Genomic DNA, 23,214 nt, shown 5'->3' on the forward strand with positions numbered 1-23,214 from the left:
AATCCAAAATGAACACGTAAGACACGATTCTGTTATTCTGTGCCATATAATAATAAATGAGTGCCACATAAATTCTGTTATTACACTAGAATAATGAGTGCCATGGCCATGCTCAGCACCAGGGGTTGCTGACTCAGGATGGGATCTCACACCTGATGTTTCCACAGGTGCTGAAGGAGCAGGGAGGCTGCCCCACCGTGCCCATCACGGTCACCTCCTGCTTTAGGTGTGTCCCCACGCTGAGCACAGGGCAGCTGGGGACTGCTGTGCCAGCCTGGGGACTCCAAACCCTGCCTGGAGCAGCACAGCCTCACACGGGCTCCCAAGGGGCTAAAATACCTCTGAGCCAGAGCTGTGAGAGCAAGAGAAAAGAGATCCAAGAGATACCCACGTAAATAATCCTCTTGCAGTGAGTTTCTGTCTGCACACAGCTCCCAGGGTATCATTTCAACTGCTGTCACTGCTCCCACCCTTTTCAAGAGCATTCTCTGCTTCCTGAGACACAATTAAGGGCAGATCATTAGAGTCTGCTGTTTAATGACTCAGAGAAAAAGGCCTGGCCTGGCCTGCTTTTCAGTCCTGCTCTGAGAGCCAAAAGTCCTTGCTGGTCCTGCACTCAAAATGAGACCAATTCTTTGAATTTTACCCTCAGAGCCTGATGTTCTAATTAAGCTGGACAATTAACAACAGGATTTTATTCCACTGCCTTCATGTTATTCCTCTTTTCCTTCACTTGCCCTCCCAGTCAGCTGCCTGGTCCTCCAGCAGGGTTCCAGACTCCTTGGAATGACATTCCCTCCTTCTGACTGCACGAAACTCACCTTTTATTCAGGCCTGTTGAATCTTTTCACAGTAACAACCACAACTTTGGTGCTTTTAAAAACAACTTTTTTTTCCCCCTGGGATTTTTGCTAGAAAAGATAAAAACTTCTCTTACCCAGAGTTTCCTTCTGCAGCTCACGGCACCGACTCTGGAGCTCGTTCCCCTGCTGAAGGGACGTTTGGAGCTGCTGAGTTTTCAGCTCTACTGTGTCAGCCACCTCAGTGAGGTGCTTGACCTTCTCCTGGAGACACTCGTTCTCCCGCTGGGATTTTGCCAATCTTTGGTTCAGTTTGGGTATTTCTGAGGAGGCAAAACAAACCCATGCAGACTGTTGCTATTTTACGTTAATCATGAACAAGAACATCAGAGCTTTTAAATGGCATCAACAAAAATATTGGGTTAAATTGTTTTGATGTAGAAAGCTGGATTTGAGGATGGGTGTGATATTCCTGGTGTGGCACTAGTCTGAAGTGGGAAATGTTGGATGAGGGATACAGAGCCTGTGTAAGAAAGGCTCCAGTCCTGCTTCCACACAGATCCTCTGCATATTGGGAGTACTACAACAAACAGAACAAGGAATACTCCAGAAAAGAAGCCTTGAAATGTGTGGGTCCCTCTGAGGCTGAAGATGTCTGCAGAGACACGTGCTGCCATTCCCTCCAGCCTGCAGCAGGCAGGGAGCGAGCCCAGGGAGAGAGGAATCCCCAGGACACAGAGGAATCCTCAGGACACAGAGGAATCCTCAGGACACAGAGGAATCCCTGGGACACAGAGGAATCCCCAGGACACAGGGGAATCCCCGGGACATAGAGGAATCCTCAGGACACAGAGGAATCCTCAGGACACAGAGGAATCCTCAGGACACAGAGGAATCCCCGGGACACAGAGGAATCCCCGGGACACAGAGGAATCCTCAGGACACAGAGGAATCCTCAGGACACAGAGGAATCCCCAGGACACAGAGGAATCCCCAGGACAGCTCTCACAGCCCTGACCAAAGTGATCCCCAGAGCTTATTCTGGTCAACAGTGGGATTTTTGGGTTGTCCTGTGCATGACCAGGATTGGACTTGATCCTTGTGGATCCTCCCCAACTCAGGATATTCTGTGATTCAGTGAAACAGCAGCTCATCCACACTGACAAACTCTAGGAAAGGAGTAAGTCTGATTATTATTTCTGCAGGCCTTTAAAGCTGTGAATTGGGCACAGCTGGGAAGCTGTGGCTGTTGCAGTCTGTGATTGCAGCACTGCACAGTGCTGGCAGTGAGACCAATCTCAGCAGAAATGGCATCCAGGGCTCAGTCTGAGTCAGCCTGAGGCTGGGCACGGCCCCTCCTGAGCAAGCCCTGGGCTGTCCTTGCTCCCAGCTCCCCTGGCCCTTGTGGGAGCAGGAAGCAGCCTGGGCCCAAGGGAATTCTGGCCAGCCCAGGGCTGCTCCGTGCCCCCTGCAGGACCCCTCAGATAAGGAGAGCTACACTTGGCAGAGCTTGTTCTCACTCAGGAACAGGAGCAGGGAGAGCTGGGCTGTTGGGTGTGGCTTTGCTCCAGAACTCCTTGCTGGTCCTGCCCTCAAAGTGAGACCAATTCTTTGAATTTTACTCTCAGAGCCTGATGTTCTACTTCAGCTGGACAATTAACAGCAGGGTTGTATTCCACCACCTTCATGATTTGCCTCTTTTCCTTCACTTGCCCTCCCAGTCAGCTGGGAGGGAAGGGGTGCAGCCTGCCCAGTTTGGGAGGCAGCACTGAAGGACACTCCAGCAGCTCCCACAGGGATGCTGGATCATCACCCTGGAGGATCCTTTTTCCTCTTGCCCAGAATAGTTGCAGGATGATTTATTTACCTGTCAGAGCTTCTTTGCTCATGGCTTTTATTTGCCGAAAAATTTCTTCCTTCATGGCAGCAAAGTTCTCCATGTTGGTGGAGATGACCTCTTTAATACTGTCTAATTCACTTCTAATGAAAGGGAACAGTGAGACAGCCTTGTTCAGGGTGGAGCAATGGTGTTCCAAGGTAGTTCTGCAAGAAAGGAAATACACCAGATGTATATTTATAAATTATTCTATAAATAAAACTTGGGAATTAAACTCAGCTTGACTACTACTTTCCCATTATCTGATAATTTATCCTGCATTGGGTTACAATAATTAAGTGTATGAAATGTGCTGTGTATTGAATATGTGGATAATAAGTTTCCCCATCTAAATGTTTAGAGATTTTATACATAAATGAAGAAAACTGGGTTTGTTTCAGCATTTCAAAATCCTGTACAGGAAATTGTACAATCATTCTTAATTGAGAAATCAGAGTAGTCATGTTTAAATGACTGTATGCCCAGGTTTATAGTAAATCTTTATTAACAATAGATATGTAAGAAATAGAAAATTTCCAACGTCAGCATTTCTTTTTGGGTTCTCACCTGAGCACCTGTGACTGCTTGTAGGCAGCTTCCTTCTCCTCCTGGAAATACTGCAAATCAGCTTTCACAGTTTTCATCTCCTCCTGCTTGGTTTTAAGTTCCACTGTCAGGGTTTTTATCCTACAGATGTAAATAAAATAATCAGAATTGTTTGCAGCAACAATCAACCTCCAACTTTGGTTTCAGCTTTCTCAGGGCAGGAGCCAGCTCTGTGCTGGCCTCAGGCACAGCAAACACCTCCAGAACCATCCCCCAAGGTGTTCTTCACCTCTACCATTTACCTTGGGAACTTTTCTTTGCAGCACCAGTTTGTTTTTCAGGCACAGCTACCCCAGTGTAAATAAACACAGTTTAAACATTGCTCTTTCAACAATTCAGCATTTGCTCCCATAATTGTTAGGAAATGAATGGAACTGCACAGGAATAAAAGAGCTGAATCCAATTCCCTTCCTGTGGTACACTGAGGAACAAGCCCACACAGCACATCAACCCAGCTGGTTTCTGTAGATATCCATCCTAGAGCAGCCTTCCAGCCCCAAAAATACCACTCCAGTGACAAGCAACTGTTAAAAACCAGCCCCTGTTTAAGCTTTCAACACCTACTGCTCACACAGAGAAAATGATCTATTAGTCTGGCGTGACTCACGGCCACAAGTAAATAAGTAATGTTTGAATAGACAAGAATTTTACAAAACCAGAGGCTGGCAGAAGCACTACATCAGCCTTAGCTTCCATTTTAAACAGCAGAAGAGAATGAGAATGATTTATGCTGAAAATACGTAAAAATTAAACCAAACTATAGCAGTGCATTAGTTACTGTTATCATACAGATCAGCACCAAAATGAACATTTCAAAAATATTAGTCCTGGTTAAGAAACCTGGATCCACAGACAAAATCTGAACTAACATCTGGGGGTTAAAAAGCAAGTTTTTGGGCCTCAATTGTGATCCCTGAAACAGAAAAAAAAAAAAATTGAAGACATTCCTAGCATTATATTTTTAGGAAATTTTACCCATTGCTACCTGCAAATTTCCAGCAGGTGGAGAGCAGGAGGGAGAGATAAAATCTGTTGGATTGTGGTTGGCAGCAGACCTGTTGTCACTCACAAGAAAATGTCCATTCCCTAAACAGCTACAGGAATTCAAACCTACATTTTCAGCTGAGGAAAAAAGCAGTGATTTATCACGGACCAATAACAAATCCAAACTCTGGGAGCCAGGGAGAGCCAGATGCTCATTTTCCATTCTTCTTCTAGAATGGGGAATATCTGAAGATCTTTTGGATTAAAAAGAAACTGGTAAATAAGGAAAGACACTTTTTCTTCCTCTTTCCGTTCCAGAGCTGACATTAAAGGGATGCTTCCAGCATGTCCTGGTCAGTCACACACCAAAGATGCTGTGGAAAAGGCAAGGCAGTGCAATCCACTGTTACCATCACAAGGAAGCAAAATAAATAGGTTATTTTGGGGCTTTTTAGCAGACAGGGAGAGTCCAGTGGATGGCTAAAAGCTGGAATTTAGGGAAAGGTGGTACACGGTGATCTCAGTGAGAATTCCCAGCCATCCCCCCCGTGTTCCAGGGCACAGGAGAGGAACAGCCCAAGGAAAGCAGCAGGAACACACCCAGCCTCACTGTCCCAAAGCAGAGAGGAGCAGCTGCTGTGCTCGGGGGATTGCAGGTGTTCCCCAGCACAGGAACCATCCCTGCATTGGAACCCTGCACAGAAACCATCCCTGCACAGCACATGAACCATCCCTGCATGGGAACCCTGCACAGAAACCATCCCTGCATTGGAAACCTGCACAGAAACCATCCCTGCCCTGCACAGGAACCATCCCTGCACAGCACAGGAACCATCCCTGCATGGGAACCCTGCACAGAAACCATCCCTGCACAGCACAGAAACCATCCCTGCATGGGAACCCTGCACAGGAACCATCCCTGCATGGGAACCCTGCACAGAAACCATCCCTGCATTGGAACCCTGCACAGGAACCATCCCTGCACAGCACAGGAACCATCCCTGCATTGGAACCCTGCACAGGAACCATCCCTGCCCTGCACAGGAACCATCCCTGCACAGGAACCATCCCTGCCCTGTACATCCCGCTGGGATGGAGCAGCACTGGCACTGCCAGCAAGGACAGCATGCACACGGGAGCCTGGAACACTCTGTCCAGGGAAAAAAACTCCACCCCAGCATTTTCACTGCCATGAAACTTTGGAGCTGCCCAGAGCCAGGAGTTGCTCACTTTCATTTCACAGCTGGGAGCTGCTCATTTTCAGTTCACAAAGCGGTGAAGTCACCACCCCTGGAAGTGTTCAAGGCACGTGTGCATGTGGCACTTGAGCATTTACAGCTATTTTACATTTCCTACACTGAATCTTGCTAATTCAATTAGTAATAATTCGATTAATTATCAAGACTGAAGTGATTCTAACACAGAATAAGCTGAGTGGGATCAGTGCAGTTGGTTCCCCTCCTCCTGCCAGGATCCCAAAGGAAAGGTAACTGAGGACAGGCAAACTCCCAGGTGCCTTTCAAGGATATACCTGAACCTGGAGGGAACAGAAACCTGAAACAGTCTGCAACTGATAAGAGATTCAACCCCTTGGTCTAGCAGAGATAAAAGTAAGAAAAAGGCATGTTTGGCTTCTGGGAGCAGTGATTTGTCAGCCTGGGCAGACCCAGGATGTTGAAGAGTTTATACCACAGCACAAGGCAGTCAGAGAGGCCCAGGACAGCAAGGAGATAAGGAATATCCAGGCAAGTTTCTCAACAAGGCACAATGGTTGATTTATGGCTGGAATGGAAACCTACTGCAAGTACTCCGCTTGATTTCAGCAGCTTTTAAATCAAGTGGAGCCTTAGGGGGGAAAAGTGCAGAGATAAAAATTTTATTAAGTGTTCCAGCTTTACTACAAAAAGTCAGCCTGATGAAAATTTAAAGTTTAGCTCTGGCGAATGATCCTCGACAAGAAGAATGTGCTGTCAGTGCATTTGCTCACACACTGCCACCAGAGCTGCCACCCAGGGTCGTTAAGGGGACAAGGAGCAAACAAGCTTTAAAAATAGATGTTAAACCACAGAAAATATTAAATATTGGGAAGGAGGGGTGGGAGATGTTAAAATTAAAGGAAAAAGATATTGCAAGAAACATGAGTAATTTACAAGATAAATGCATTTTGTTCACTTTCGTGGGAACTTGTGATCTAAAATTAATCTTTCATTAGTAATATTAGCACGCAAAATCCTAACTAAATCCATTAAGTTAATTTTTAAACAGTATTTGAGTGATTCTCCCAAAAAAAGCAGGTTTCCAAAGTATTTCAGTCCAATCTCAAGAGTACCTTCAGCTCTAAATCCCTTGGTGTGAGGCAGTCACACAAGGAACACCCCTCCTGGGAATCCCAAAAGTCAAACTGACTGATAATTAAAATTAGAACCTCATCCTTACAAAAAACTTCTGTTTGAGTCAGATGAGCACAAGGTTAGCCAGGAGCTTTTGTTAGCCTCAATCCATCATTAGAAAACTCAAGCAAACAGCATTTTTATAAAGTATATTTTATTAATTGACTAAAAACATCAATTATTTATAGTCCTACTGTAATCAATTAATGGACTATAACAATAGATTCCAAAATATGTGCATAGAAAAGGATACAAACCCTGTAAATATAAGCTGAAAGAACACACTTAAAGGTCCTAATTGTGCCCTGAAAATCCAAATGTGGCTCTGAGATCTATCATTAATTACTGGAGTTTTATGGTACAAAACTTCCCCTTTAACTGGGGCCTTCCCATCTCTGTAAGGATTTGAAACCTCCTGTTTGTGAAGCAAAATGTCCCTGGCAGTTCCCAAACTGATCCTCATTGCTTTGGGGTTCTGTACCAGCCCTGCAGAGAGGGAATCCTGAGACTGCCAGGGAAAAACACTGGGAATTCTTTATTGTGAGACAGTCAGCCCAAATTTCAGACCTGTGGAACTCCCAGTCCTGTGGAATTTCATTGGGAATATTTATGACAAGATGATAAGATGAGATATTCATCAATTCCCCTGGGGAGTGTGTGCAGGGGAAATGCCTCTGAGTGCCTTCTGGCCTTTGCTTCACCTTCCACATATTGACCACTTCTAAACTGCTCAGGAATTCTGAACCTGCATCCACACGACACTAGGAAAGATGATTTAAATCAAGTATTACAGTGCATATGGGCCATCTGAGAAAAGAAAGACAAATGTTATTTGTATTTTAAGCTGCTTTGTGCTGAAATTCCCTGCCACACACAGGAGAGGATCACCAGAGGAGATGATGAGCTCTGACCTTTCGGTTTTGGATTCGCTCTCAGCCCGGCAGCGCTCAAGGTCGTGGTGGAGAGCCTGCAATTCTGCCTGAAGCCTCTGCTCCCGTTCCAGGCTTCCCTTATAAACTTTCATCTCCTTCTCCATGGCTCTGACTTTGTCCTCCATCACCTTGAACTCGTGCAGTGTCAGGTAGCTGACTCCGCAGTACTTGCACACTGTCTGCTCCCGGGACATCTGCAAGGAGAGAAAATGCTTCAGATTGTCTCAGAGAAACAGGTTCCACTAAAAAAAAAAAAACCAGTCATGCTAAGAAATAATAATAAATCCAAACAATTCAAACCATTTGATGCTCTGGAACATTTAAGATCAGATGATGTTATTGCTTTAACAAATAAAGACAAAAATCTTCATTAGCAAACCCCAGCTAGAGCAGCACTTTTCCTTCCTGGCAACTTCCCAAGATACATCAATTTGATATGTGGGAACTCCCACTGAAATGCTAAAGTAATTCTAAGTTGGTTGGAGGTATTCATGGAAAATGAAATGAACTGTGTTTTGTAAAGCTATTTCATTAATGAATCTGGGATTACCAGATAAATGTTATTTCTGTGGGTTTCCAACAACTCACATCCAAGTGAAGGAGGCAAGATGAGGGACAGTGATTAAAGTGATGCAATCCACAATCTTAACAAAAATAATTCCTGAGTGATGCTGCTGTGGTGTCCATGGCACTGGGGTGCTGTGGAATCTGTAGCCCCTTTGCCAGGAATGAAGGACTCAGGACTGATTACAAAACACAGAGCATGTAACACCCATCCAATGGAAAGGCCACTTGTTAAACTGGGAAACAGACTTTTCCAACTGATCCACTTATTAACCTTGAAGCAGGGAACACACAAGCACCTGCTCAAACAGTTTAACTCCAATTAAGAAACTTTGTTTTTCCAGAAGAAGAAAAAAAAACTATATGTTTAGAGACATTGGGATAAACAGAAAGAAACCCTATCCAGAGGAAAGAGCTTTCAAAAATTATAAATTAAAGACTCATACAACAACCTTTAGGAATTTATAGATTGATATAAACAGTGTTTCAGAGTGCCCTGGACAAGCTTTATTTCCCAATTTCTTAATGTTGCCCCAGTTTAAAACCCCCCCCTGGTTAGAGCTGCTCTGAAGGAGCTGAAAATACAAGTTTATTTTTCCTGGCAGCTGCAGTCTGTGCTTGGAAACCTGAAACTGTTCTTCAGGATAAGTACCCCAAAGTTCCAAAGCACTGGAAAAGGACAAAACGAGCTGTGCAGGGAGCACAGGAGGGGGTTTTATCACAGAGAGGACACGGTGCTCTGTGCAGCACAGCCACTGCTGCTGCTCACACAAACAGCTGAGAACTTTCACTGCTTCTCCCATCAAAAACAAGATAGAATCTCCAGGGGTCTGAACTGAAAAGGGTTTGTGCAAGTACCAAAACGTCTTCATTTTCAAAGTCAGTTTTGTTACTGAATTTCAAAATAAATGAAGTCATAGAACAACAAATACTCCCTGTCTAGGCTCAGCTGGAAGTGCTCTCCTTCCCATCCATTCCTCAGGTGAAATGAAAATCTGGGAGGATTTCTGATCAGGTTGGATTTGTACAGTATTTGCTACAGAGTCAAAAAACCACAGTATAGGAGAGGCTGTGTAAATCAGGACCTTGCTCTGCACATTAATAATTACCCTGCAAGCACTGCAATAAGTGTACAGATTGAACAGCTTCCAAATATCCACCTTAATACATGGAACAGTTCCCTGACACCAGGAATGGATTTGGCACGCGTTGAGTGATGCCAGCCACAGTTCTTTTAAACCCAGCACATCTGTTCAGGACAGATTAAAATTAACAGGACCCAGATCAAAGTGAATAGAGCAAGGAAGGCACTGACCTGATCCCCCATCCTAAATTCAAGGCTCCTCTCTCATGGAATCACAGAAGGGTTTGGGTTGGAAGGACCTTAAAGCCCACCTGGTCCCACCCCAGCCATGGCAGGGACATTTCCCACTGTCCTAGGTGCTCCAAACCCAATGTCCAGCCTGGCCTTGGGCACTGCCAGGACCCAGTGGCAGCCACAGCTGCTCTGGGCACCTGTGCCAGGGCCTGCCCACCCTCACAGAGAACAATTCTTTCCCAATATCCCATCTGACCCAGGAATTCCAATATCCCATCTATCCCTGGCCCCTGGCAGCCTTATAAATAAATCGTTTTCCATTCCATTTATCTAGCTCCACTAGACCTTGTCTCTTAGACACCAAAGTTGACCAACCATTTCACTAAATCTGTAGGAAACAAACTCATCAGTTTTTATGCTTACAAATTACCTCTTCTGGAACAGTGAGATTGCTGAATAACCACTAAGGATGAGTACCAAATACAAATTCATGGTTTCAAATTTCATATTTCACTGTTTCCATTTGATAAAAACACTGTTGCCATTTTAACTTCAAAGCAGGAAAAAATCAGGGGAAAAACAGCTTGAAAGGAATAGAAAAGGAAACTGTCAGAGCTCTGAGTAGAAAGGGGACTTGCATGTACTGAGTGAGCACTGAGGACAAACAGTGAACAGAAAAAATCAATTAGGAATTAAAAAACCAGTTTTGCTGAGGACAAAGTGCTTGATCTGGGAAGATATTTATCCATAAGACTTTGAGCTACAGTTGTGAGTGATGCACAGATGCTGTAAAGCATCTGGGGGAACAGTTTCCACTCTGCAGTTGGTTTTGGAAGGAAATATTATCCCCTGGTTACAAAGATTTCTTTAGCTACCAAGGCAAGGGGAGGACTGAGCCAAGAGGGATAATCACTCAAATTACATCTGTCTGACTCAGTTTCATCTGTAGAGCATAAGCTGTAAGGAAAAAAAGAAAATAAATTGGTGGTCTGGACCATTTTTAGCCTTTTGAATGATGAGACAGGAATTTGTACCACTTGACCAAATAACTCCAGGGTGTGTCAGGTCGTGCACCACCACCCCTCTCCTCTGGAATTTCACATTCCAGCCACAAACACCCCAGCATGGAGAGCTGGATTCCTGTTTGGAAGAGTGAGCTCCTCTCTCATTTGGCAGGGCTTTGACATTACAGCACCCAGCACACGGATCACTCACCACAGAACCCTAAAAAAGCCCTGCAGGAGCATCGAGGGCACCACCCCACAGCACCCACACCCCCAACATCCACAGGGCTGATAAATCCCTGCAGGGATGGGAACCCCACATTGCCCCGGGCAGCTGGGCCAGGCTGGACAGCCCTTTCCATGGAGAAATTCCTCACAACACCCTGTGCTCCTTGGTCCACAGCTCTTGGTGCATCTGTCAGGACTGAGATTGCTTCAGCAAGGACTGCTCAAAACCAAAAAACTCTGTATTTGTCCAAATTAAACTTGTAGCTGAAAACATAAAAGTCAAGAAAAAAAATAAATCCTTGCACTGCAGCTGGGTGGTCTTAAAGTATTTCTGTATGTTGATTTATTCTACCTTATTACCCAATTTTACTTTCTTTTTTGTTTCACTCCTCTCACATTATTTTCATGTCTCTCATCCTGTGTGTCCCTCTTCTGACACATCAGTCAGTCAATCCCTATTGCACAAAAAGAAATGATGACTCAAACCACACCACTGATTTTTGAGGAAGAAAGGGGAGTCTTTTTGATGTATATGCAAAACAAGGAGGTACCAGATCAAAATTTATATTTGCCTTAGTCAAAGGAAGATTTTTAAAAGGTCTCAGTGGAAACTTCACTTCTTTTAAAAGAAAAAAAGTGTATTATGAGCCAAATTTTCAATCAGCATCTACCCCAAAGCAATACAGATGGTAATGCTGAGCCACACTGCTCACATCATTATTTGCTCTCTGCCCGTAAAATCACAGTTGCAAAATAAAAATCCCTGTGCTTGCTTTGAACACATGAACAGTGGAGAAGCAGGCTGGGAGTAAAACCAGGAGGTTGCTTCATTCAAAACATGCCCTGGGATAATCCCTGTGTCACGGCAGGGAGCTCAGGTAGCTGAAGGCACGGCAGCCTGGAGGAAGCAGAAGGATGAATCCCAAGGCATTCTCACACTCCCAGAGCCTGCAAACCCCAGCCCAGGGCCAGCAGCCCTTCCCGAGCTCCCCAGTTCCCTGGGATGTGTCAGGGCACGGTTCCAGCGGAGAACTCAGCTGAGGGCTGCCACACAGCACCTGATGACAGAACACAGCACACAAAGGATGATTTAGCCCATTGTTAACCAGAGCTTTGCTCGAGGAACTCTCTGCAGCCAGATGTGACTGTCAGGAAGCCCCTCCTGGATGCACCCCACGAGTGGGAGTGAGGAGATTCCAGTCCCTCCAGTTCCCAGCAGCACACTTGGATGCTGGCTGCAGAAAGGGTGGAAAGCCTTGGCTGGAGTGAATGCAGCCCTGGTTTTGTGAGGAAACCTTGGCTATAGAGAACACAGCCCTGGGCTGATGAGAAAAGCTTGGCTGTAGTGCCTAGAGAGGGTGTGGAGTGTCCCTCAGTGGAGAACCATCTGGATACAAACCCTGGCAGTGCCCACGGCCAGGCTGGACATGGGGGCTTGGAGCCACCTGGGATAGTGGAAGGTGTCCCTGCCCATGGCACTTTGGGGTCCCTTCCAACCCAAACCATTCCAGGATTTTCTCCCATTTCCAGAGCACACCCAGCCACTCAGAACACCCTCACAGCAGGAACCTGACACCCCAACACCATAAAACATCACAAATTCCACAGCCCAGTGCTGAAAACCTCAGTGGGCACCGGAGTAGCTTGGGGACGTCACCTCCAGGAGAATCCAAAAGGTGGGGGCCAGAGGATGCTGAAAAGGCTCTGCCATTCCACCACACTTATCTGGAGGGCACAAACTGGAAGTTTATCTGCTTTTAAATCCCTGCTGGTGCCAAAGCAGCACGTCCCAAACACAGAGCTGTGCTGTCCTGGAGGGCGGGACAGGCCCGTGGGCTCCCAACCACAGCTGGAACTGTGCGTTCCCAAAGCTTTCCCAGGAAAACCCCAACGCTGGGCTCACGGAGAGCAGGAGAAGGGAAAGCTGACGTGATGTGCTCATACAGGGCCCATACTGTGCCCCATCTATAGCACACGGGGGAGAGGCACCGAGGACCCGTTGGCTGCTTGTGGTGTACCCGATACTCTGGGGACACCACAGGACGTTCTGTCCTCATGGGGAACAGCCTCGGATTTCCTGCCTGGCCTGAGCTCCTCAGCTCCTGGGCTGAGAGAATTCTCAATCTAAGGGTATCTTGGCCCCGTTCGTTTTATGATTTACGGTAACAAAACTTATTATCTTTTTTTTCTGCCAAATGAAGAATGAAATTAAATATAAATGTGTTTGCTGCTGTGAGGATTTGGGCCATTTTGTTGTTGTTCTGTTTCCTGTTTCAGGGAGATCCTCAGTGCAAAGTTGTATCTTCCCTTCTACTTCCCTGCCGCAAAGTCCAAAGGCACAAAAAAAGATTCATCTATCACTGGCAACAAGCAATTTTTATATTTCACAAGGTGAAATATAAAAGCTCTGAGGAAAAGTTAAACCAAAATAAAATATTAACCAAGCAACAAAACCAGAAGTCCCCAAAAATACACATCCATGACATTGGAATCATGGAAATGCTAACTCCATTATGTACCCTGCTGGGCTCTGTGACACCTCCTCAGGCTGTTTGCTTGCAGAAATTCTATGTAAATACATTAAAATAGGCATTAAAAGCCACTGATTTCCATCTTTACTAACAATTAGTTTCCAAGAAGTATGGAACTATAAATACAAAAGAATACTATAAACTTTAATAATGGACATGTAGATGTTTTATTCCGCTGTTGATTTTGGTTTTTTCATTTAGCAACCCTCTTGCAATGAATGAGAAATGCAATGTTGTGAAAGTGGTGTGAGAGCAGAAGAAGGAACAAGAGACAGAAGAAAGCAGGGACACGTGAAAGTTTTTACACAGTTCTCTGAGGCAAAATTGATCAGAACATGAAGAACCAAAGTCCTTTAACAAAATGCTGAGAAATCTCCTTCCCTCTAGACTAAAACTTCCTTTAAAATAAAATCCTGATAAGCAGCTTGTGCAGCACCAAGGGGAAGAACGAGAGCTCTGCAGCCTGCCCTGTGAGGCAGCTCCTGAATCCTGTGTGAGTACCACAACTCAGCCTCCAGCATCCATCCATCCATCTGTCCCTCCATCCATCCATCCGTCCCAGCCCAGTGCCCGGCCAGGGAACACCCCTCACCCTGGGCAAAGGAGATCCCAAAGGAGAGGCTAGAAAATCTGGGCAGAGAATGTTCGTCATTCCTGGGAAGGGAATGAGGACGTGTGCAGGAAGGATGGGAGATACAAGGGCAGGAAATGGTGAGAATGACTTGTAGTGCCTTGTAAGGATGCTGCAGCTCCAACACGAGCTGAGGAGGAGATGAGCAACAGCACAGGATGTGCAAAACCCCGACACTTTCTCACCCCAAATTCCGGGCTGTCGCTGCCTTGGAGCTCACACGTGGCAGGAGGAGGATGGGACAGGAGCAGAAGTCTATCCATATCTGGAAATCCTGTGTCTTCTGCACCAGATTTTTTGTTAAATATGTACCCAGCACTGGTGGGATCTCTAGAGATTGCCTGCCCCATCCTCTACTTTGAGGGACAAGTTGAAGTGACAATCCCACATTGGGAGAATTCCACAACGGCCTGGGAGAGCTGCTCCAGAGTTTTAGTTAACCAAAGCACCTCCAGAAATGTGAGGAAAAGACTCATTTGCACCTGGAAATGAACCATCACCTCCTGTGAGCAGTTACTGTGCCCTCAGGTATTTTCCAGAATGAGCAAACCCAGCTCTATTATCCTTTCTTAGATGATTTTAAAGCTCTTTACTATTTTTGCTCTTTTCTAAATTCCCATCAGTCACGTCATTATTTTTAAAGCCTGCAGCTCAGAACTGAAACCTCAACAGCCCTGGACAGAGGGACAACAAAGACCCAAGTTTCACATGTGATTCCTATTACAATTATTGAGATGTTAAAACTATGAATACATTAACAGATTATTTCTGTGTAGCATCCCTTTGTTCATATTATTCTGTTTATGACCTGATCACAGCCCTCACTGTTAAGTCTGACAAGGAGGTTATTATGGATTTTGTAGTGATGCATTGGATTAATTTTAAATGACTTCTTTTTCCCTAAGAATATGGAGTTTAATGCTGTTCCCAGAGTGCTCACTCCCCTTCCCAACTGGCACCAGCATTTTCCTTACTGTAATCCAAGATCCTGGCTCAATAGTAACCAGCAGCCACTGACACTGCTGCTGACAGAACTCATGTCACTGCGTTTCTGTGCCTGCCCTGGCTGCTGCTCCCTCCTTGTGCCAGCATACGCCTAGCACATGGAGCAGGAACCGATCCCAACATAAAACAGGCTCAAGTGCCACCAAACTGCAGCTTGAAGTCATTAAAGGAAATATTAAGCAGTAACCAGCTCCAGGAGGATTCCCTCATCCAACAGTTTGGTACAACTGTTTCTGTGAGAAGTTTACACTGATTTTTGCTCACCACTATCCCCTGTTGGGGTTAAAAAACAACTGCTAAAAAAACAAACTTAGTGGGATCCTTCCTGCTACCAAAACAGCTGCTCACGAATCTGAAAGTGTTCCACAGTTGCTTCCCTTCTTTTTTTAAGGCTAAGTATTCCTTTCCCCTTTCTTTGTCTATCTTACCCATCCTTGATTTCTCAGAAATCATCTCAGAAATTGCCTGAATAACTTCCTGGACTAAGCCTGGGAGAATTTCTCCAGGCTGAGTACACAAAGCTTTTAAACAACTTGTCAATTATGAGCCGCAGAGTAAGGAATGAGGACAGCTGGGTGTTGTACTGCCAGAGTGAAAACCTGATAGTGTTACAGAAAGTGACTCGCGTTCCACTTGAGTGCAGCCTCCTCCTAAATTGAGCCATATAAACAACAGCGGGGTTACGCCGGCAATCATCTGTCTCGCAAACAAAAGAACACGCAGAGACACGAGGGGAGAGGAAGGGGAATGTTCCGTCCCCGTGTGTGTTGATACTCCTCTGGAACATGTCATGCTCTGCAGTCCTTCCCAACTCCCGGCAGCAAAACATGCCAGAAAGGAGAAATCTGAGCCTCACCTGCAGTGACAGCCCCACACAGGGCGAGGTGTTCCCCAAAACTCACCTGCAGTGACAACTGCAGCACAGGGCGAGGTGTTCCCCAAAACTCACCTGCAGTGACAAACCCAGCACAGGGCGAGGTGCTCCCCAAGACTCATCTGCAGTGAGAGCCCCACACAGGGCGAGGTGCTCCCCAAAACTCACCTGCAGTGACAACTGCAGCACAGGGCGAGGTGTTCCCCAAAACTCACCTGCAGTGACAGCCCCACACAGGGCGAGGTGCTCCCCAAAACTCACCTGCAGTGACAGCCCCACAGAGGACGAGGTGCTCCCCAAAACTCACCTGCAGTGACAAGCCCACACAGGGCGAGGTGTTCCCCAAAACTCACCTGCAGTGACAGCCCCACACAGGGCGAGGTGTTCCCCAAAACTCACCTGCAGTGACAGCCCCACACAGGGCGAGGTGCTCCCCAAAACTCATCTGCAGTGACAGCCCCACATAGACTCAGGTGTCCCTCTGCAGGGTTCCTATAGAATTACTGTAATTACACCGCACAAAGAGTGAGGAAACTCAACACCCAACCTTAACCCAGGACCAAAATGTACAGATAATGCAGCGGTGCTCACAGGCCTGTGCACCATCGCTGCAGGAGCTCCGAGTGTTGGGGTCTGGCATTTCCACAGCTCGTACCTTGCGGATCTCCTCGGGCAGCGCGTGGACGGGGCCGCGCCGCTCCATGGCCTCCCGCAGGCTCGGCGGCGGGCTCCGGGAGCGGCGGGGGCTGGGGGCTCCGGGGGCTCGGGGGTCAGGGCCCGCCGGGGTCCCGGTAAGGGGGACCCGTGAGGGGCGGGGGGGGCCCGGCGGCCGCCGCCATTTTGTGCCCGCGGCGTCCGCCGTAACCGCGGCAACGGCGCGTGCGCGTCAGGGCGGCTGAGGGGAGGCGGCCGCGGGAGCGCGGCCCCGGCGCGCCGCAGGGCCGGGGTTAAATGCGCCCCAAAAACCCCCTGGCACCCCAAAGCCAGCCCTGATGTGCCAAGGCCAGCCCTGACGTGCCATAATCCCCCCAGCTCGCCACAGGGCTGGGGTTAAATGCACCCCAAAAACCCCCCTGGCACCCCAAAGCCAGCGCTGATGTGCCAAAGCCAGCCCTGACGTGCCATAATCCCCCTCCTCACCACAGGGCCGGGGTTAAATGCGCCCCAAAAACCCCCTGGCACCCCAAAGCCAGCGCTGATGTGCCAAAGCCAGCCCTGACGTGCCATAATCCCCCCAGCTCGCCACAGGGCTGGGGTTAAATGCACCCCAAAAACCCCCCTGGCACCCCAAAGCCAGCGCTGATGTGCCAAAGCCAGCCCTGACGTGCCATAATCCCCCTCCTCACCACAGGGCCGGGGTTAAATGCGCCCCAAAAACCCCCTGGCACCCCAAAGCCAGCGCTGATGTGCCAAAGCCAGCCCTGACGTGCCATAATCCCCCCAGCTCGCCACAGGGCTGGGGTTAAATGCACCCCAAAAACCCCCCTGGCACCCCAAAGCCAGCGCTGATGTGCCAAAGCCAGCCCTGACGTGCCATAATCCCCCTGGCTCGCCGCAGGGCTGGGGTTAAATGCACCCCAAAAACCCCCCTGGCACCCCAAAGCCAGCGCTGATGTGCCAAAGCCAGCCCTGACGTGCCATAATCCCCCTGGCTCGCCGCAGGGCTGGGGTTTAATGTGCCCCAAAAACCCCCCTGGCACCCCAAAGCCAGCACTGACGTGCCAAAATTCCCCCCTGCCTCCCGAGAGCCACTCCCGACACCTCAAAGCCGGCCCTGACATCCCAAATTGGGCCTTGACACCCCAAAGACAAATGTTGATATCCCAAATATTCGGCCTTCGGCCCTGCCACTCTGAAGCCAGCCCCAAATTCCTGAATTTTATTTTGACACACCAAAGCCAGACCTTGACACCCCAAATTCAGCCCTGCCACTCTGAAGCCAGCCCCGATAACCCAAAGTCAAATGCTGACACCACAAAGCCAAAGTCTGACATCCCAGATTTGGCTCTGCCACCCCAAATTTGGCCCTGCACTCGCAAAGCCACACCCCAATGTCCTGAATTTGGCCCTGACATCCCAAACTCGTCCTTGACTCCCCAAACTCTATAGTGACACCCCAAAACCATCTCTGCCTCCCCCCAGCCAGCCGTGACAGCCCAGATTTAATCGTGACACCCCAAAGCCCCTCCTGACACATAAAACCTGTATCTCACACCCCTAATTCAGCCCTACCAGCCCCAGTTCGGCTCTGACACCCCAAAGCCACCTCTGACACCCCCAATTAGTCCCTGCCACCCCAAATCCAGGCCTGCCAGCCGGGTCATCTGCCTGTCACACCCGAGGCACGAGCTCAACCTCGGGATGAACCGGGAGCCGCCAGCTCCCGGTGAGACCCACTGGAGCGCACACACAGTCACGAAAATAAATAAATCAGGCAAGGATTGGCAGCGAGATTCGGCAGTTTCAGCGGGATTAATTCCACTTTCTGCCCTTCTTTCCAGCGCTGATGGGTTCCTGTTTCCTCTCCAAAACCCAGTCCCTGTTGTGACTTGCCTTTATCACACAGCAGGGACCATGTGCCCAAAGGAATTCCTACATTCCCTACAGCCTTTTAATATAAAACAATACACCCCCAAACACGTAATTTAGGGACACACACACACACAAAACTGAGGATTCGGCAGTTTTAGCGGGATTAATTCCACTTTCTGCCCTTCTTTCCATGATGGGTTCCCGTTTCCTCTCCAAAACCCTGTTGGGACTTGTTTTATCACACAGCAGGGACCATGTGCCCAAAGGAATTCCTACATCCCCAAAACATTCCCTACAGCCTTTAAATATAAAACAATACACCCCCAAACACGTAATTTAAGGACACACACACACAAAACTGAGGATTCGGCAGTTTCAACAGGATTCATTCCACTTTCTACCCTCCTTTCCATTATGGGTTCCTGTTTCCTCTCCAAAACCCTGTTGGGACTTGCCTTTATCACACATCATTTAGGCACACACACACACACAAAAACAAAACTGAGGACAAACCACGGCAAAAAAAAAAACCCAAAAACACCAAAACGAGGTGACCTTAAATTAATTTACGCACGACCCCTCTCTGAGGCGAAAACATCAGTAAGGCTGAGGGGAGGACGGGGGGGGGGGGGGGGGGGGGGGTTGAATAGTGGATTTTTGGGGACAGAAACAAATTTTTTATTGGAAAATTGTATCAGTAAGGTGGTGGGGGAATGGAAAGATGGGTGAGAAGGTGCTGTCGCAACAGAGGGGATGCAAAGCCGGGGGGGAGACGGAGGGCACCGGGCGCCCGTTCGGGCGCCCGGTGCCCTCCGTCTCCCCCCCGGCTTTGCATGGAGGTGCCACGCGTGTCACAGAGGGTCCCTCGCGTGTGGCCGCCGTGCCCCGTCCCGCGTTGCGTGCCGAGCTCCGAGCCGCGCTAATCCCGCCTTGGCAGCCGCCTCACGCCCCCGCCTCCATTTTAACCTCTTCGTGGGCCAAGATGGGAAGAAGCGTGGGGGGGGGGGGGGGGAGCGCGCGTCGCGTGTGAAGGGCGGCTCGCCCCCCGCGGGGGTCATTAATTAAGATTTGCATTAATAAAAGGCGGCGAGAGCGCGGCTCGGCTGGGAGCGGGGTCTGGGCGAGCCGCGCTGGCAGCTGTCGCCGCCCTGCGTGATGGCGGCGGGCGGGGGGGAGGCGGCGGGCGGCGGCTCTCACGCGATGGCGGGGCTGACGTGCCGAGCCTGGGTGTCGTGAGGCGCGGCCGTGAGCTCAGCGCGGATCACCGCGGGGGGAAGGCGGGCTGCAGCACGCAGGGAGGCAGGCAGGGACGGGGGAGCGGAGGATGCCGCGTCCCGGCCCCACCGGCTGTGCCCGCTGAGGAGGGGGCTCGGCCAGAGGGAGCTGGAGGGGTCCAGTCTTGGGGGAGCTGAGGGGAGCTTGTCCCAGAGGGTTCTGAGGAGATCCAGTTAAAGATGGGAGCTGAGGGGAGCCTGTGCTGTGGAGGCTGAGGGGAGCTTGTCCCAGAGAGTTCTGAGGGGATCCAGTCATAGGTGGGAGGTGAGGGGAGCTTGTCCCAGAGGGTTCTGAGGGGATCCAACCTTGGGGTCCCGTGTTTGGGGGAGCTGAGAGGAGCCTGTCCCAGAGGGTTCTGAGGGGGTCCAGTTAAAGATGGGAGCTGAGGGGAACCTGTGCTGGGGAGGCTGAGGGGAGCCTGTCCCAGAGAGTTCTGAGGGGATCCAGTCATAGGTGGGAGGTGAGGGGAGCCTGTGCTGAGGAGGCTGAGGGGAGCTTGTCCCAGAGGGTTCTGAGGGGATCCAGTTAAAGATGGGAGCTGAGGGGAGCCTGTCCTCAACGGTTCTGAGGAGATCCAGTCTTGGGGGTCCCGTGTTTGGGGGAGCTGAGGGGAGCCTGTGTTGGGGAGGCTGAGGGGAGCTTGTCCCAGAGAGAGCTGAAGGGATCCAGTTATAGGTGGGAGCTGAGGGGAGCTTGTCCCAGAGGGTCCTGAGGGAATCCAGTTATAGGTGAGAGCTGAGGGAATCCTGTCCTGGAGGGTTCTGAGGAGATCCAGTCTTGGGGGTCCAGTGTTTGGGGGAGCTGAGGGGAGCCTGTACTGGGGAGGCTGAGAGGAGCTTGTCCCAGAGGGAGCTGAAGGGATCCAGTTATAGGTGGGAGCCTGTCCCGGAGGAGCAGGTGGGGGGATCCAGTCCTGGGGGAAATGGAGGTGATCCTGTGCTTTTGGGTACCTGAAGGGAGATTGGACAAAGGGGAGCCTGTGGATGAGAAGATCCAGTCCTGGCAGGCTGAGGGGAGGGAAATAAAGGAGATCCTGTGCTTGGGGGTCTGAGGGAAGCTGGCACAGAGGGAGCCTGTCCGAGGGGATCGCGGGAGATCCTGTCCTGGAGGTGTGGAGAACCTGGCAGAGCCATGCTGAGCCAGCCGGGATGCTCCCAGGCCAGGAACCCTGTTGGAAGCAGAGCACAGGAGAAGCACTCAGCTCTGAGGCAGCTGCAGGAAGCCCCCACAAACGCCCCACTCCTCATGAACCCGCTGCCCACTCCACACACCCGCAGTGGCTCCGGGCTGAGGGGGTCGGTCAGCCCCTGCCCGAGGCCCGGAGCTCCGGCCAGGCCGGACCGCGGCCGTGTCTGTGCCCGTGCACGGTGCCGGTGTTCGTGCCAGCCCCAGTGCCCGGCACCGCTCGGGATCAGGTTCCAGGCAGCGCAAGCGGCTCCAAGGACAAACGAACGGGCAAGAACCGAGTGCGTGACACGCAGCAGTCATAAGGCAGCTATTTCCATTGTTTTCCGGCAGGCTTTGTACCTTCTCAAACACACGTGGAAAGCCTCCCGCTGCTTAGAAATCCCAGCCCAGAGGAGCAAAGTCCGTGCCAGTGTGCAGCTGGGGAAAAAGGCAATAAACACCAACACCCTCTTCGCACAAAGCAGGGCCAGCCGAGGGGCTGGGAGGGTGAATAGGTGTGTCCACAGCTACAGGCTTCCCTGGACAATGAGAAATCCAACTTTTATCCCAGCCCTCTGGCTTTAGGCTGCCCTTACTTTTGCTCAGTACAAAGAGCGGCGCGGGGAAGCGGTTTTGCAGCGCTGTCTGCAAACAGCTCCTCTGGGAAGCTCGGGTTGTTTTCCTAGGGAGGAGCAGAGCTCGCTTATCGCTCCGTAGGCACACAGGGGATGTGCGGAGGAGCGGGGGTCCCGTGCCGGGCCCGCAGCACGGAGCAGCCGTGCTGCAGGAGGGGTCAGGGGAAGGACAGCGCTCGGAAGGCAGCGAGGTTACCCCGGTGCTCCCTGCACATCGCGCTGGTTCCCCTTTTGCAGCGGTATTTGCTGGATTTGTTTGGTTTGCTGTGCTTGCCCCCTCTTTGCAAATGTCAGAAGGACGAGAGCGTGGGGGGAGAGGGGCCTCAGTGGGAGGATGTTTGGAGAAGGGATCTGAGCACCAGGGCTACCTGGGAGTCAAGGTCAGGCAGGTCGCTCTGTGCTAAGAGCAGAAACTCTGCAGAGCAGCAGGGAAATGATAAAATCAGGAGAAGCGGGGTGGAGCGGGGTGCTGGTGGTGTGTGCGGGAGGGCAGAGGGAGGGAATGGGCCCAGTCTGCAGAGGCACCCGTGCCAGCCCAGAGCAGAGCACCCAGGAGCGTGCCGGGGCAGCAGTGGGATCCCGAGGGATGTGCTCCTGCCGTGACATTGCCAAATCAAAGTCAAGCTCTTGGCTGCAAGAGCACATGAGGTGACTCAGAGAAAGAAACCATATGATTAAGCAGCAGCTGAGTGCCAGAAGTGAAGAGCTGTCAAGGATAATACCAGGAGTGTGTGTGTGGAGGACAGTGGGTTTATTTGCCACGATAGGAAAGGATTTGAAAGGGAATACAAGACGCTTGTACTGAGTCTGACTTGGCAGCCAGAGGAGCTGGGAAGGGTGCCAGGAAAAGCGTCAGGGATACAGGGCTGGGGTGAGGAGGGAATGCAGAGCACAGAGGCAGCTCTGGCAGTCAGGAACAGGCACGGAGGGGCAGAGGGCACAGACAAGTCAGCAGCAAGGGATCTGGGGAGGGAATCAAGAATCATTAGAGTTGGAAACGATCGGATCATCAACTCCACCCTTCGACTGACCAAATACCTCACTGTCACCAGCCCAGAGCCCTGAGTGCCACATCCGGTCGTTGGTCATTCCTTGGACACCTCCCTGGGCAGCCCCTTGGAATGCTGAAAAGCCCCTTCCATTAAGAAATTCCTCCTGATGTCTAACCTGAACCCCCTCTGGCACAGCTTGAGGCCATTTCCTCTTCTCCTGTCAAAAGGTCCGAGCAAAAGCCCAACCCCCTGGGACATGATGCAGAGGGGTAGAAGGTTTTATTCTCTGTTTTTAAAGCATTCAAGGGCGTATCTATAAGATCTCCTAATGCTCCTGGATGACAATGATGGTGGCACTCCTGATAGCTCCTCAGGCAAAACAGCGCTGTTACCAATGAGGGTGAGGTTCATCCCTGCAGGACTCAGCAGTTTCCCAGGAGCCTGCCAGGGAACTCCCATGGGATTGCAAAAACCCCATCAATCTTCCCTGTTCCCCCCAGCCACCAGCGATCTGCTCTTTCCTAATTTAAACACGGGAGCTGGAGGGAGGAAAAAGTTTCTACTGCTGGCTTTAAAAAAAAAAAAAAAAAAACCTGAAAATCCTGCCAAAACAGAAACTGCACACAAAGCCCTCCCCACTGGAAGGGGACAAGGATGGATGAAACAAGACAGATGTTACAGCCTTGGTGAGCTACTGGAAGAAACTTCAGGCAGTGATGAGGGAACTGTGGAGTCACTCTAAAACAGGAAAAGAGAGAGAAAACACAAGTGAAGGAAGGCAGGATGTTTAGAGGATGGAGCATCCCAAGGAGGATGGTGGGGCTCACTTGAATCCAGGGGGCAAGATCGGTGTGTGTGCATCATCCTGAG

The 23,214-nt window shown here is 49.8% G+C and overlaps 1 protein-coding gene across 2 annotated transcripts in view; it reads right to left on the bottom strand.

Annotated features, from left to right (window-relative positions):
- LEKR1 (leucine, glutamate and lysine rich 1) overlaps positions 1 to 16,487 on the bottom strand; it is a 32,029-nt gene extending 15,542 nt beyond the window's left edge. For both annotated transcript variants that reach the window (XM_021540838.2, XM_021540839.2), the window contains exons 1-5: positions 16,399 to 16,487; positions 7,568 to 7,782; positions 3,244 to 3,363; positions 2,668 to 2,843; positions 938 to 1,123 (exon numbers count right to left, since the gene is read on the bottom strand). In XM_021540838.2, coding sequence (XP_021396513.1) covers positions 938 to 1,123; positions 2,668 to 2,843; positions 3,244 to 3,363; positions 7,568 to 7,782; positions 16,399 to 16,446 — 745 coding nt within the window. In that variant the 5' untranslated portion in view covers positions 16,447 to 16,487. The remainder of the gene's footprint in view (positions 1 to 937; positions 1,124 to 2,667; positions 2,844 to 3,243; positions 3,364 to 7,567; positions 7,783 to 16,398) is intronic.
- Positions 16,488 to 23,214: the final 6,727 nt, after the last annotated feature.

This window comes from Lonchura striata, chromosome 10 (assembly GCF_046129695.1).
Source record: "Lonchura striata isolate bLonStr1 chromosome 10, bLonStr1.mat, whole genome shotgun sequence".
Taxonomy (NCBI): domain Eukaryota; kingdom Metazoa; phylum Chordata; class Aves; order Passeriformes; family Estrildidae; genus Lonchura; species Lonchura striata.